This window comes from Microtus ochrogaster, unplaced genomic scaffold (genome assembly GCF_000317375.1).
Source record: "Microtus ochrogaster isolate Prairie Vole_2 unplaced genomic scaffold, MicOch1.0 UNK6, whole genome shotgun sequence".
Lineage (NCBI taxonomy): Eukaryota > Metazoa > Chordata > Mammalia > Rodentia > Cricetidae > Microtus > Microtus ochrogaster.
Window position 1 is genome coordinate 11,780,002 of NW_004949104.1, and position 13,850 is coordinate 11,793,851.

Here is a 13,850-nt window from a genome sequence, read left to right on the forward strand (position 1 = left end):
GTTGCATAGGGCTGATTTTAGGAGGGCTGCTATGATGCGTGATGCAGGCCAGCAGCATCAGGGGCCTTGGCTACGAGTGAGGACGTGAGGTCTGGCTTGATGACAGGAAGGAGGAGGAGGCAGACATGGTTTGGAGTCCAGTATTTAGTTCAGGAGGCTCCTTCAGACTGTTTTTGTCTCTCCTATGGAAACTGCGGCCTCCTGAGACCTGTAACCATCTGATGAGAAACTGTCTGCAGCTGTGGGCCAGCACCCAGAACCAGGTGCAGCCCACCTCACGTGGGGTTGCTAGGCCGGGTCTGCTTAGAACCAGGGTCTCCTTGGTGCTCACTCAGTGGGAACTGAAGGAAATATTTATTCTGTCCTTTTCAACTTCCACCCAGGTTGATTTATCCAGGTGAACAAAGTCCTTGGAACCATCCTGGTAGTCTCCTAAGGGGGAAAGAGTAAAATTTATCCTTTTCTGACAGATTTAAACCCAGAGTTTCAAATGTGCCAAGTAAATGCTCTACTACTGAGCCACATCTCAGTTCATACTTACAAGTTTTTAAAAAAATATTTGTGTATGTGTGTATATGAATGTTTAATCTTTGTGTGTGTGCGCGCGCGTGCACGTGCGCGTGTGTGCACCACGTGTGTGTGTGTGGTGCCAGTGGAGGTCAAAAGAGGACATTGAATCCTCTGGACCTGTGGATAGGGATTGAGTCTCTCACAACATGTGGGGGCTGAGGACTGGACACTGGCCCTCTGTAAGAGCACTGAGCGCTGTCAACCACTGAGCCTTCTCTCCACTCCCTTTGGGGGGCAGGGTCTCACTGTGTAACCATGACTAGCCTAGAAATTGCAATGTAGACCAGTCTGGGCTCAAACTCACAAAGGTCTGCCTGTACCTTCAGTGTGCTGGGAATAAAAGCATGAGACACCAGTCTGTTCAGTCCCCACTTTTTGAAGGGAATATTTTTGGTTTTATATGTTTTCAAACAATCTACATTAAATATAGAACTTCTTATAAGAATAACAAAATGCAAAGTGAAATAAAGTACATGTAATTCCTGAGCCAGGAATAGCCACAGTAAATGCTCTATGTCAGTTCTAGTCTTTATGTTCTTTATGTGTGTAGTGGAGGAAGATTTATTTTCTTAAAGATTTATTTAGCTGGGTGGTGGTGGTGAACGCCTTAATCACAGCACTTAGGAGGCAGAGGCAGGTGGATCTTTGTGAGTTCCAGGCCAGCCTGGTCTACAAGAGCTAGTTCCAAGACAGCTAGGACTGTTTTGCAGAGAAACCCTGTCTCAAAAAACAAACAACAACAACAAAAAAAGTTTATTTAGCTGAGTGGCAGTGGCACACACCTTTAATCCTAATACTCAGGAGACAGGACAGGATCTCTGGGATCAAGGCCAGCCTGGTCTACAGAGTGAGTTACAGGACAGCCAGAGCTATACAGAGAAACCCTGTCTCGAAAAACAAAATACACACAACAGAGAAGCAAAAGATTTATTTTTATGTACGTTGGTGTTTCGCCTGCATGTATGTCTGTGTGAGGGTGTCAGATCCAAAGGGTGTCTAGAACTAGAGTTGTAGACAGTTGTGAGCTGCTATGTAGGTGCTGGGAATTGAACCTGGGTACTCTGGATGAACAGCCAATGTTCTTAACTGCTGAGCCATCCCTCCAGCCAGGAGGAAGATTCTTTTGCTTTGAGAAATGGTATTCTGTTGTGTATGGTTGTAATGATAAACCATTTTCCACTTAAAATTAAGAGCAGCTGTTCAAGAATTTCCTTTGACTTGACTTGTACTTTTGCTGTTTGTGTGTTTGAGACAAGGTCGTGTGTGTGTTCCAGGCTGGCCACAAATTCATTTTGTAGCCAAGGCCAGCTTTAAACTCCTGATCCTCTTGTCTCACCTACTATGGCTGGGACTACTTGCTTGACTCACCACACTTAGCCTTTCTGGGGCTTTTTTGTCTAAAGTGGTCTTGCTGTTGCTCAGCCTGGCCTTTAATCCTGGGATCAAGTGACTCTTACCTCCAGTCACCTGCCAAGTAGTTTAGTGACTGTGGTACCAGCCTTTAACTGTGGCTCACATCCTGTTCCTGCTCTCCCAACAGTGCTCTCTGTGTGGACTATTTGCGGACCGAAATGAGGGTTGTGGTAGAACTAACACACCAGGCTTTGTGGACTATGCTGTTGAGCTCCCACCCCACCCCACATGGAACTCTGAGCAGCTTGCCTGGCATGTAGCTAGCAGTGGGTACCACCAGCTGCTCCTGGTGTTGCACAGTTAGATTTTAGTGTTCGCAGTCACAAAATATGCCTGGGAAGCCAGATGTGGCTCACACCTTCAATCCCAGCACGGAGGCAGAGGCAGATCTCCGTGAGTTCCAGGCCAGCCAGGGCTACATTGTGAAAGCCTGTTTCAAAACAAAAACTGCCTACACTCATATGACCAAAAGTGCCTCAGAGTTCAGATTTTTAATCTGAAAGGATGAGTTTGACTTTCTGACCATCATGAAGTTTCAAATTTTGAGCATTTTTGGGTTTTCACATTAGGTCATTCAACTGTGTCCTATGACTTTGTGACCTTCTGTGTCTTTCTTGGAGGAGTACCCTGTCCCAATGGAGTTCTGGGGCACAAAGCTTGACAATCTGCAGTGGCAGATCTGTCAGCCAGCCTGAGCACACACCTCGTGGTCCTTGTGAGAGCAGACACTGGGTTTTCTGGTGAACACATGAATGGGGAATACGGTGCCTTAGAGTTGTGTGTGTGGAGTAGGGGCTTTGGTGATGCAGCTCAGAAATGTGTGCACCTGTGGCGATCACAGATTGTTAAATGCTTTTTGTTGTTGGTTTGGTTTGGGATTTTTTTGTTTTTAAGACCAGGCTGGCCTGGAATTCTCTATGTAGACCAGACTGGCCTTGACCTTACAGATCACCTGCCTCTACCCCCCAGTACTGGGATTAAAGGTGTGCACTACAGCACCCAGCTGTTAGATGGTCTCTGAAATTCATGTATTCCACTCCATTGTCTTTGATGCATAATAAATCACCCCCCTCAAAAAACAAAACTTGGTGACTTAAATCAATATTTTTGTTTTGTTTTTTGAGACAAGGTCTTACACTGTTTAGCCTTGAACTTACTAAGTAGACTAGACTGGCTTTGAACTCCCCGTGATCCACCTGCCTTTGTCTCCAGCACATGCTGCCAACAAGCATTTATTATTTTATTATCATCTCATGTTATTTTTGAGGGTCAGGAATTTGGTCGGGGCTTAACTGGATGATTCTAGTCAGACTGTCAGCCGGAGTATAGTCATCTGAGATTGGCCTGGGCTGGAAGGAGGCACCTAGGAGTGGGGAAGTGGGGTGTCAGGGTCTCAGCCCCTGACCATGTGGGCTTTACCATCAACACTGTTGACTCTGGTAGCTAGCTACCCAGACTGGAGTGACTGACTAGAGAGAGAGCCAAGTTGAGTTGTAACTTGTCCTTGGAAGTAGCATGTCTCTTCTTGGTCAGGTCATATAGATCAACCCTGACACAGTTTTAGAAGGAACTGTGTGTAGGGGCTGGCCGCTCCTTCCACAATGGGTACCATTGGTGTGCCAAGTGCTCAGCATATGTGACAGGTCAGAAGCGTCTTGGAAAACCTCCCAGATGAAGTACAGAGGGAAATTTATAGCCATGGGCAGTAGGGACTTGAGTTCAGACCTGGGTCGAGGGCTTGCAGGTGCTTCTCAATTGGTGCTTCATTTTGGACTAACCAATGGGCTGCTGTGGCCTGCTTCTGATGCCCAGTATCCTATGTGTTCCAGCATTTGGTATTTTAAGTACAGTTCCTATGGAAGGTGTGTAACCACCTTAAGTTAGGAACTCGGTACTTAGGAAGAACTAGCTTTCAGGGGTCGGTCCACACAGCCCCTGCTCTCCACTTCAGCATCATCTACCACCCTAGACTGTTACTCTGAGGACTTGGGAGCAGCACCTGCTTAGATCCTGGCCCTGACCCAGACTACCCAATTGGTAGGCCCTCAACAGCCTTAGCTTGCTGGGAATGAGGTGATGCAGTTCATCCAGAGTGGCTAGCGGGCAAGCAGGGCTGAGGACTGGACGAGACAGTGCTTGCAGTGCAGCCTTGCAGCACCTGTAAGTGCTCCTGTATACAAGGCCCACCTGCATTTCCTTGGCACTTCCTTTGGAGCGGGGTCTGGAGCAGGCAGCTTTGGACCATCACCACAGACCAGTTCTGATGCCATCAGTTCCCAGCGGCAAACATGGCACTGGGACCCTGCTGTGCTATTCGTGGGCATGTGATAAAGCTGGGCTTTACTGTTTACCTGGGTCCGATGGTGACATAATTAGAAGAAATGGCAGGTGAGCCTGAGGGCAGCGTGTGGTGAGCACAAGTCCAGGGTAATTGCAGCCACGTTCCAGCCCCTGGTCAGGCCAAGCTGTGGCTTATTTTAGCCCTGTGCCAAAGATGCACACAGTGGGAGGAACGATTCTGATGAAGTGCGAATGTCTGCCCTGCTCTGGGATGCTTTGGCTGTGGAGCCTCCAGCACAGCATGGCTCAATATTACTAGCCTTTAGGATAAGACCGTGTTATCACGAGCGATAATTGTTGCCGTTATTGTTAATTCTGCCAGCTGTGACCAGGTGAGGTGTACTGAGGAGCTGCTCCTCATGTTGCACCTCAAAAGGACCTCTGTGAAAGTGAAATAAGAATGAAATGGAGGCTGCCAGTGGTGGCCCACACCTTTAATCCCAGCACTCGGGAGGCAGAGACAGGTAAATCTCAGAATTCGAGGCCAGCCTGGTCTGCAAGAGCTGGTTCCAGGACAACCAGGGCAAACACAGAGAAACACAGAAAAACCCAAAAAAGAGGGTGGGGGTGTGGGGATCTGTAGCTCAGTGAAGGGCACTTGCCGAGTATACACAAGGCTCCATTCAATCTCCAAACTGGAGAGGTGGCTCAGCCATTAAGAGTACTAACTGCTCTTCCAGAGGACCCAGGTTAAGTTCCTAGCATCCGCATGGGGGCTCAAAGCCATCTATAACTCCAATTCCAGTACCCTCTTCTGGCCTCTGTGCGTACTGCACATGTGTGATACATATACACATATGCAGACAAAGCACTCATACAGGTAAGAATAAATTTTAAAAAACATTTCTAAAGAATGAAAGTGAGACACTAGCATACGTGAATCAAAGCTGGAGCTGTTTCCCTTACCCCCTCCCCTGTCTCTTTTCTTCCCTCCTGTACCTCTATGGTAGAGGGTGCTCATTGAGCCTGTAAGGTCATCAGGTGCAGTGAGACAGCTAGGACAGGGTAAGTTCCATGGGCAGCAGCTACACAGCAGAACAGCTCTGCAAGAGTCAGGTATCCTGTGTGAGAGGCCTGCCTGCTTGGCTTTTCCAAAAAGGGCCTGGGAGGAAATGGCATCCAGCAAGGTGGAGGGAGGGTTTGGCTCTGCAAGCCACTCATTTATTCTGCAGGCAGTGTGTTCCTGGCAGTTGGTGGGCTAGACAGAGTTCTTTGCCCTTGAGCCTGTGTTCTGGAAGGGGAAGAAGACCCACAAGAGAATAAGCCTTCATGCGAAGTGGGATATCAGGGTCCTGAGGCATTGTTTGACTACAGTTTTCAAAGGGTGGCTGGAGTGGTGGTGCACAGTTAATCTCAGCACTCAGGAGGCAGAGGCAGGCAGATCTCTGAATTAGAGGCTAACCTGGTCTATAGAATATACAGAGTATATTCCAGGACAACCAGAGCTACACAGAGAAACCATGTCTCAAAACAGAAATAAAGTACTGCATATGTATATTTTTTCTTGTCATTATTCCCTATACAATACAAGAAAACAACTGATTCCATAACATTTACATATACTAGATATTATAAATACTCAAGATGACGTAAAATAGACAAGAGGCTGTGTGTGGGTTAGATGGAAATTCTGTGACATTTTATATAAAGGATGAGCTGGGGAAGGTGATATTCATGAGGGTCCTGGAACCCATCCCTTGTGGATGCTGAAGAGTTATTGTGCTGTGAGCTGTGAGACCTGGTTTATAGCTACGGGCACACTCAGTACTTGAAATCACTTAGCAGAGGGCATTGGGATTAGAATCTGCTGTGTGGTCCCAGAAGACCTAAGTCTGACTAGCTTAAGCATTGTTCTCTGGCCATGAATAACCAGCCCTGGCATCTGGTGAAGCTTTGGGGAGCCAGCAGATAGTGTTATAGCCGTGGACCTGCTTCCTGGGAGTGGGTTGGTGGTACCACCTGTGTTCTTGGTGGGGCGTGGGGGCTGGATCACTCTGTTCCGGACAGGGCCTAGCTCACACTGCTGAAGATGAGGATGAATCATGGTGGAGAAGGTCAGCTTAGTCAGCACCCCACACTGCTGTCTGGGCCCAGTGCATAGACACTCCAGCTGTCTCCCTTCTGCCAACTCAGGGTCAAGGAGCACAGCGGCACAGGGTGTGCTTTGTGCCAGGATGCCTGGCTGTGGCATGAATGATTCTGTTTACAGTGTGGCAAGATGCTGTAGCTGGCTCGCAGGTTCTGTAGGCTGTCCCTAAATATGTGCCCTAGCCCTTAGTGGGAGGCAGCTGGATCAGGTGCCTAGAATGTCTTGTCTGACCTTGTTTAGGCCAGCTCCTGCCAAGGCATGGCTTCCTTTGAGCACCTGGCTATGAGGTAAAAAGCTCTGAGCCTCTTCTGTTGTCCCTGGGCAGTGCAGGCTGTGAAGCCATCATGCAGTGTGGGAATCAGTCTGGCCTGTGGTGCAGAGGGTCCAGTCCCTCCTCTGCCTTTAGTGCTGTGGACTTTGGAAGCTCTGTGGTCCTCTCTTAGACTCACTTGTCTTATCTGCAGTGTAAATTGGCTATTTCCAGGGCTCACTTGAACACTGGCATCCAGTTTCAGCACCCTGTACTAACAGCCATCAGTAAGCTAAATGCTGATAGCTAGGGTTTCCTGAGGACCTCTGTGGGCCTGGTGCTGTGTTCAGTGAAGACATGAATGCTCTGATGCTCACCGCCATCCATGGCCACTCTGACATCCCTGCTTTCGTAAGGAACAGTCAGAATCAAATGACTGCTCAGACCAAAGTTAGAAAGCAGTCCCCAAGCCGGGCGGTGGTGACACACACCTTTAATCCCAGCACTCGGGAGGCAGAGGCAGGTGGATATCTGTGAGTTTGAGGTCAGACTGTCTACAGAGCGAGTTCCAGGACTGGCTCCATAGGTAGCTACTAAGAAACTCTATCTTAAAAAAAAAAAAAAAAAGAAATACAGCCCCTCTGGGGCTTATTTGGTTTCTGGTGTGGCTGAGCAGGCAGTCAGAGAGGCGTGTGGCCTTGATTTCCTAGTGGGCTAGTGTTTGCAGTGGTGTGAATAGAGGCTTCCCTGTTCTGAAATCTGTTCTATGGCCAGGGCACCCCATAGTACCTCTCTGATCCTCAGCCTTCTTTCTCATTCCTAAGTAGGTTTCAATATGTACATTTGGGGCTTCAAAGGGGCCAGCATGGTACTGGGGGTGAGTGAAAAGTCAGTACGTTTGTTGGAGACTGAAGTGGTTAGTAGTGCAGACAGCCCACCCGGGTTCTGAGCCCCGCTCAGCTGCCTTCTAGTAATGTGGCCTTGCCTGAGTGACTTTGTTTCTTGGAGTCTCAGTGCCCTTCTCCTGAAGTCTCATGGGCATTGCAGGTCATGCAAGGCTTTGTGGGACGATGCATGCAAAACTCTCAGTCAGTGTATGACATGCTCAGAACCGCAGCTCCAATGCTTTCTGGGCACTTGCTTGATGCTGAACATGAAGTTTCCATTCATAGCCATTTTATTTGTGGTGCTAGGGACTGAGCCCATTGCACATGAGTGCTGAGCAAGTGCTTTGCCGCTGAACTGTAGCCTGGCCTTAATATGTAAGTTTGTGTCTGCGACCATTCAGATCCACTGCCTCATATTCACACAGGAAATTGTAGGTGTCAAGAAGGGACAGTGACTTGCACAAGGTCACACGGCTGGCTTCTCTGTGCTCTGGTTTTGTCCACCTCCGTCTGTTGCAGAACCAGAGCCACTGCTCCTGTTCATGTCAGTCTCCCAGGGGGATACCTTCCTCCGCCCCTCCTTTTCCCATTACTCTCCACAGCCAGCAGCTCCTTGGAGCTTCAAGCTCTGTGAATGGCTTGGTTAAGCACTCGGCCGTTAAGCGTTCATCTCTTACAATTTCAATCCAATTCCTATAAGTTTATTGGCAAGACGGGGTGCATTAGAGCTGCCAAATTTAATAGATCAAGTCCTCCTGTCTGGGATGCAGTTTCTTGGAAGTAATGGGAGAAGAGAGGTTTTATACGTTTTCATTTGGAATGACTAGCTGTTCCTGATCCCATTACAGCCCCTGACTTAATGGCTGCCATCCCTGTCTGCAGCAGGAGTAACTTTCCCCATCAGCCTGCTTAGTGCCTGAACCATCCAGGGCAACTGTGTCTCTCCTTCTCTCCCAGTCCCTTCTTCCTGAGCTGTGTTCCCCCATCTGTTTGCTCTGTGGATTGAGTCCCAGAGTCAGCCTAGTTTGCCAGGTGCATGGCAGTCTGCAGCTTTGACTACTTCAGGCAGCTACCTTGTAACCTCGGGAAGTCATTTCCATCTTCCTCTGGGCCTCAGGAGCCTCTTTTGTCATGGGAGGGGTTGCTCTGACTTGGTCTTTGCAGTCTTTCTTGAAAACTCCCAGTGGGCTGCAATGCAGGACTTGGCTGTGGAGCTGACAAAAATCATTGTCCACCTTGGGCTGCAGGCTCCTGGCGTGGGAATGGTGGCGAGGGAACTGTTGTTGAAGGGCCTTAAGAACTGCGGTGCTCTCGTTTCCGTCTGAGGCCGGCTGGGGAGCTCTCCCAAGCTGCAGTAGTAGGCACCTGCTGTGGAGCTCGCTGGCTTCCCTGAGCACTAAGCTGGCTGTAGGAGGGGGGACCCTTGGCAACAGAATTTTTAGGGGACCTGTATTTGCTTTTGCTTCCCAGCTGTATGACATTAGGCAAATTACTTCCTCCCTCTGAACCCCAGTTGTCCCAAAGGGAATGCGGTGATTCATTGATTTATTCTGCAAATGCTTGATTGCCTACCTACTCTGTTCAAGTATCATTTAGGTGCTGGGGCACCTAAGAGACAGCAGAATAGAGTTGCCTTCTTGGGTTTACCTTCTTGCTGGAAAAGAAAGACAGTGACATAACAACTAATTATTGCTCTAAAGGAGGTAAGTGCTGTGAGGAAAAGGAAAGCAGCTCCTGTGTGTTCAGGTCCAGGGTCATGGCATTTGAGCAGAGATCAAAGGACTGAGTGAGCAAGTGTCACAAGTGTCTGACGGGCAGCATCCAGGTCAGCCGCAGCTTATGCAGGAAGGTGACCACATACCTGACGTGTGAGGAGCAGAGAGGACACAGGAGGTCGGGGTCCGGAAAGAGGCTAGCCAGAGGGCTTAAGGTGATGTCCTCCAGCCTGTCTACTCCTAGAGTTACCTAGAAGCTTAAAAAAGATACACCTCCATCTGGGTGTGGTGGCGCACGCCTTTAATCCCAGCACTTGGGAGGCAGAGGCAGTTGGAACTCTGTGAGTTCAAGGCCAGCCTGTTCTACAAAGCGAGTTCTGGGACAGCCAGGGTGGTTTTTCAGAGAGACCCTGTCTTGAAAAAACAAAATAGATAAATAAATAAATATAAAGAAGTTGTAGCTCAGCCAGTGTTCGAGACTGTAGAGCAGAAGTGTAAGCCCTCTGGAGTGAGGTCTGCCACCCCTAACTGTCATCCGGGAAACTACCCAGGAAACAAGGCCTGGGGCCAAGCTGCCGTGCTCAGTGATCTGCTCTTCAACTGACTGACCAGTGCTTTGTTGGCTCTGCAGGGGCCCTAGCATTTGGTGGAGGTGGCCATGGGGAAGCGATACTTCTGTGATTACTGTGACCGCTCCTTCCAGGACAACCTCCACAACCGGAAGAAGCACCTAAATGGGCTGCAGCACCTCAAGGCCAAGAAGGTGTGGTACGACATGTTCCGAGGTGGGTGCTCGCGGCTCCGTGACTGGGCCTCTTTAGGGACAGACTGCAGTGGCCTCTTTTTTTTAAATATTTATTTTTATTGTATATATGTTAGTATTTGCCTGCACATATGTAAGTACAGAAGGTCAGAAGAAGGTATCAGATGCCCTGCAGTGGAGTTACGGGTGGTCGTGAAGCACCATGTAGGTGCTATAAATTGAACCCAGGTCCTCTTCTGCTCTTTTTTTAATTGCATGTGGGATGTGTGCGTGTGTGCATTTGCCCAGTGTGAATGTATGTGGAGGTCAGAGGACAGCTTGTGGGGATAACACAATAAATAACACCTTTATTTCAAGCACTCCGGAGGCAAAGGTAGGTGAATCTCTAGGAGTTTGAGCAAGGCCAGCCTGGTCCACATAGTGAGTTCCAGGCTAGCCAGGCCCTGTGTCAAAAAAAACCAACAAAGCCAAGGGCTGAGGCAATAACTCAGACGGATTGTGTGCCTAGCATGCGGAAGACTTTATATTTGATTCCCAGCATTGCAAAGGCAGTAAGGCAAAAACCGAGTAGAGAGATGGATAGGAGCTGTACTGAGCCAGCTGAAAGGTACAGGAGATTGGCATTGAGGCTACAGTGGACCAGGAGTCCCTGGACTGAGATGGGGTAGTATTGGTGCCCAGATTGGGAAGCTAAAAACTTAGTCTTAGCAGCCAAGAAGACTTGAGAAGGGAAGCCATTTCTTTCTCTGAGTAACTCTGTACAATAGTGACTTGCAACCCTGACTATGCATTAAGATTACCTAGGAACCTTTAAGGAAAAGATGATAGCTAAACTTAGTAACTTGCTGCTGTTACTTGGGAACCTGAAGCAAGACTATCTTGAGGGCAGCAGTTTTATGTTTTTTAGATTTTTTTTAATTTACTTTTATTTTGTGTGCCTTGGTGCTGTGCCTGCATGTCTGTCTGTATAAGAACTGGAGTTATAGACAGCTGCAAGATGCCATGTGGGTGCTGGGAACTGAACCCTGGTTCTCTGGAAGAGCAGCCAGTGCTCTTAACCACTGAGACATCTCTTCAGCCCCTTGCTTTATTTTTTTAAACAAGATCTTACTGACTGTAGACCTGGAACTCACTTTGTAGCCCAAGGTGGCCTTGACCTTGCAGCAATTCTCCTGCCTCAGCCTTCACAGGCACGAATCACCAAGCCAACCTGCACACACTATAAGAGCTTATCTCAATCAAAACAAAACATTGATCCCCTGATATGATCTCCGGGTGCAGGTTGTGGGGTGAGGGGTTTTGTTTGTTTGTTTAAAGACAGAGACTCACTGTGTAGCCTGGTTGTCTGGAACTCACCACGTCAGGAATGCCTCCCATCCCCAGGGCCAGGGAATGTCATCTGGTGACAGGTTCAACACTTACCGCCTTGACGTCTGTGTAGACTAGAGCAGCTGTAGGACTGGGAGGAAGGACGGGGTCTCATTTGCTCTGTACCAAATACTCAGCCTGGCACAGTGCCTGGTACACAGGAAGGATATGCTTAGTGAGTGTTTGAGAGATGAAGGGCTAAACTGAGCAAACAAGCATGGGGCACCAGGGGCAGCTGGGTATTTGGGACGGTGAAGCTTGAAGGATTGATACTTCAGGTCACGTGTCATGCAGGGAAGCAGGGCCTCTCTGAGCAGAGCTTGCGTTCTGTTCACTTTCTCAGTCTGGCATCCTTCAGGGGCACTGAGGAATTTTTAGCAATTATTATGACTCTCCCTCTTGGAGAAATTAAAGCAGATCCTGGAAAAAGTGCATACCTATAATCCCAGCACTCAGGAAACTGAGGTAGGAGGATGAAGAGTTTAAGATGGCCAGGGCAATACAGTGAGTTCAAGGCTAGCCAGGGCTATTTAATGAGATCCTGCCCAAAGAGGAAAAATACAGGCAGAACCTGAGAATCACCCTTGGTGATGCAGGCCTATAATTCCAGCACACAGGAGGATGAAGCAGGAGGATAAGTTCAAGACCTACTGAACAACAGAGACCCTGAGAGGAGTGGATTGATTGTCCATAGCTGCCCCATGCTTCTGAAGTGAGTGGGGTGGAGCGACACCAGCCAGAGCTGGACCCCTTGTCTGGGATCCAGGTTTGGCTTAGAAGGATCCTGAGAGGGTAGGCATTAGTGTCTGTAGTCCGAGCTGGAATGAATTCTCTGACAGCCAGCTCCAGTCCCAGAGGACTGCCAGCCCCGCCAGCCACTGCTGCTCTGGAAGGAAGCATCCCCTTGGCGCTGTCCACTTACCCGGCCACATTGAACGAGCAGGTTCGGTGCTGCTACTTCCTGACCACATGCCCTGTCTCAGGCTCAGCCCCTGCCCCTACAAGATGGAGCTGTTCTCACGGAGGAAGGCCGCTTGGCAGTGCTCTCAAGTGCTGCCCAGATCCTGTGACTCTGAAGCACCAGCAGGATTGCGACCCACTTCTCAAGGGCTCCCCATCTGTTGTTCTGTGAAGCTTTCACAACAGCCCTGCCAAATGGGAACTTTTCTTCCCATTACGTGGGGAAGAACAACCCTGGAAAGACAGCAGCTTCCTGTGGCCACATACAGCTAGGGCTCAAGCTCAGGCCTTCCAGACTCAAGAGCCACGGCCTCTGGAAAGGTGTGGGTGAACATCCAGTCCTTCTCCTCTTGTCTAGCATGCTGAGAAGAACCTCTGAGCTCAGGGTCACCTTCTCTACCTTACTCAGATTTCCTGTTTGTTTTGAAACAGTATCTGGCTACAAGGCCTAAGCTGGCCTTGAACTCTTACACTTCAACCGTCCTCCTGTGTCACCTTCCAAGTAGCGAGGGCTGTGGGTACTCACCTCCATGCCTCGTCCACTAGCAGATTCTTTTCCTGCTGAGAAGCACACAAATTCAAAACTGTATGATGAGCATAAAGAGAGGAGAAACGGGAAACCAGGGCTAAAATGAACACCTAGAATGATCACTCGCAAGTCCTGTACAGGGTAGTGGCTAGTGTGGCCGAGTACCCACCACTGGAGTCAGGAAAATGAAAAGACTAGGAACCACAGTCTTGCTCCGGGAGCCTTCCCTGGCCCCTGGCAGGGATAGAAGGCGACAGTCCTGTGCATCAGGACTTTCTGGGAAGTTTTTCATGTTGAAATATCACATGCCACTTAATAACAGGGATACACTGTTGTGTGAACGTCACAGACTGGAACAACCATGATATCACTAGGCAGGAGATCACAGTTGGACATGTGGCCTGCCACGGAGCAGAACATCTGTGTGTGGTCTGTGACTTTACTCACAGACCTGCAGAGGTTAGGAAGATAGCGCACAGAGGTCCCCCACCCCCATCTAAACCCATTGGCAGACAGCTGGAGCACCTCTAACCTCAGACTGCCTCGTGGCTTTAGCTAGTCCTGAGGGGTGTGAGGAGTGGAGGTCCTCAGTTTGAATCCTTTTATCCACCATCTCTATCCACCATCTCTATCCACTGTGGCCCACCCTAGCTCACACCCCCTCCACCGGTGGAGAGCTCTCTTCTCTTCTTATGACTATATGCCACCGATGCCAAGCCCTTGAGGTTCCATCTCCGTTGGTGGAGTCATCTGAATCCATACTTCTCTTCCAGATGCAGCTGCCATCTTGCTGGATGAACAGAACAAGAGACCTTGCAGGAAATTCCTGCTGACAGGTACGTGCTCAGCTCTGGTCCTTATAGACAAGCAGCATCTTGTCTGGCCTTCATGGCACCCAGTAGTGTCTCCTCCAGTCCCTGCCACCATCCTGAACCACTTTGTAGTTTTGGCTTTTTTTTTTTTTTT

The 13,850-nt window shown here is 49.1% G+C and overlaps 1 protein-coding gene across 2 annotated transcripts in view; it reads left to right on the top strand.

Annotated features, from left to right (window-relative positions):
* Zmat5 (zinc finger matrin-type 5) overlaps nt 1-13,850 on the top strand; it is a 29,577-nt gene that overhangs the window by 7,426 nt on the left and 8,301 nt on the right. For both annotated transcript variants that reach the window (XM_005366142.3, XM_013353405.2), the window contains exons 2-3: nt 9,896-10,049; nt 13,658-13,720. In XM_005366142.3, coding sequence (XP_005366199.1) covers nt 9,923-10,049; nt 13,658-13,720 — 190 coding nt within the window. In that variant the 5' untranslated portion in view covers nt 9,896-9,922. The remainder of the gene's footprint in view (nt 1-9,895; nt 10,050-13,657; nt 13,721-13,850) is intronic.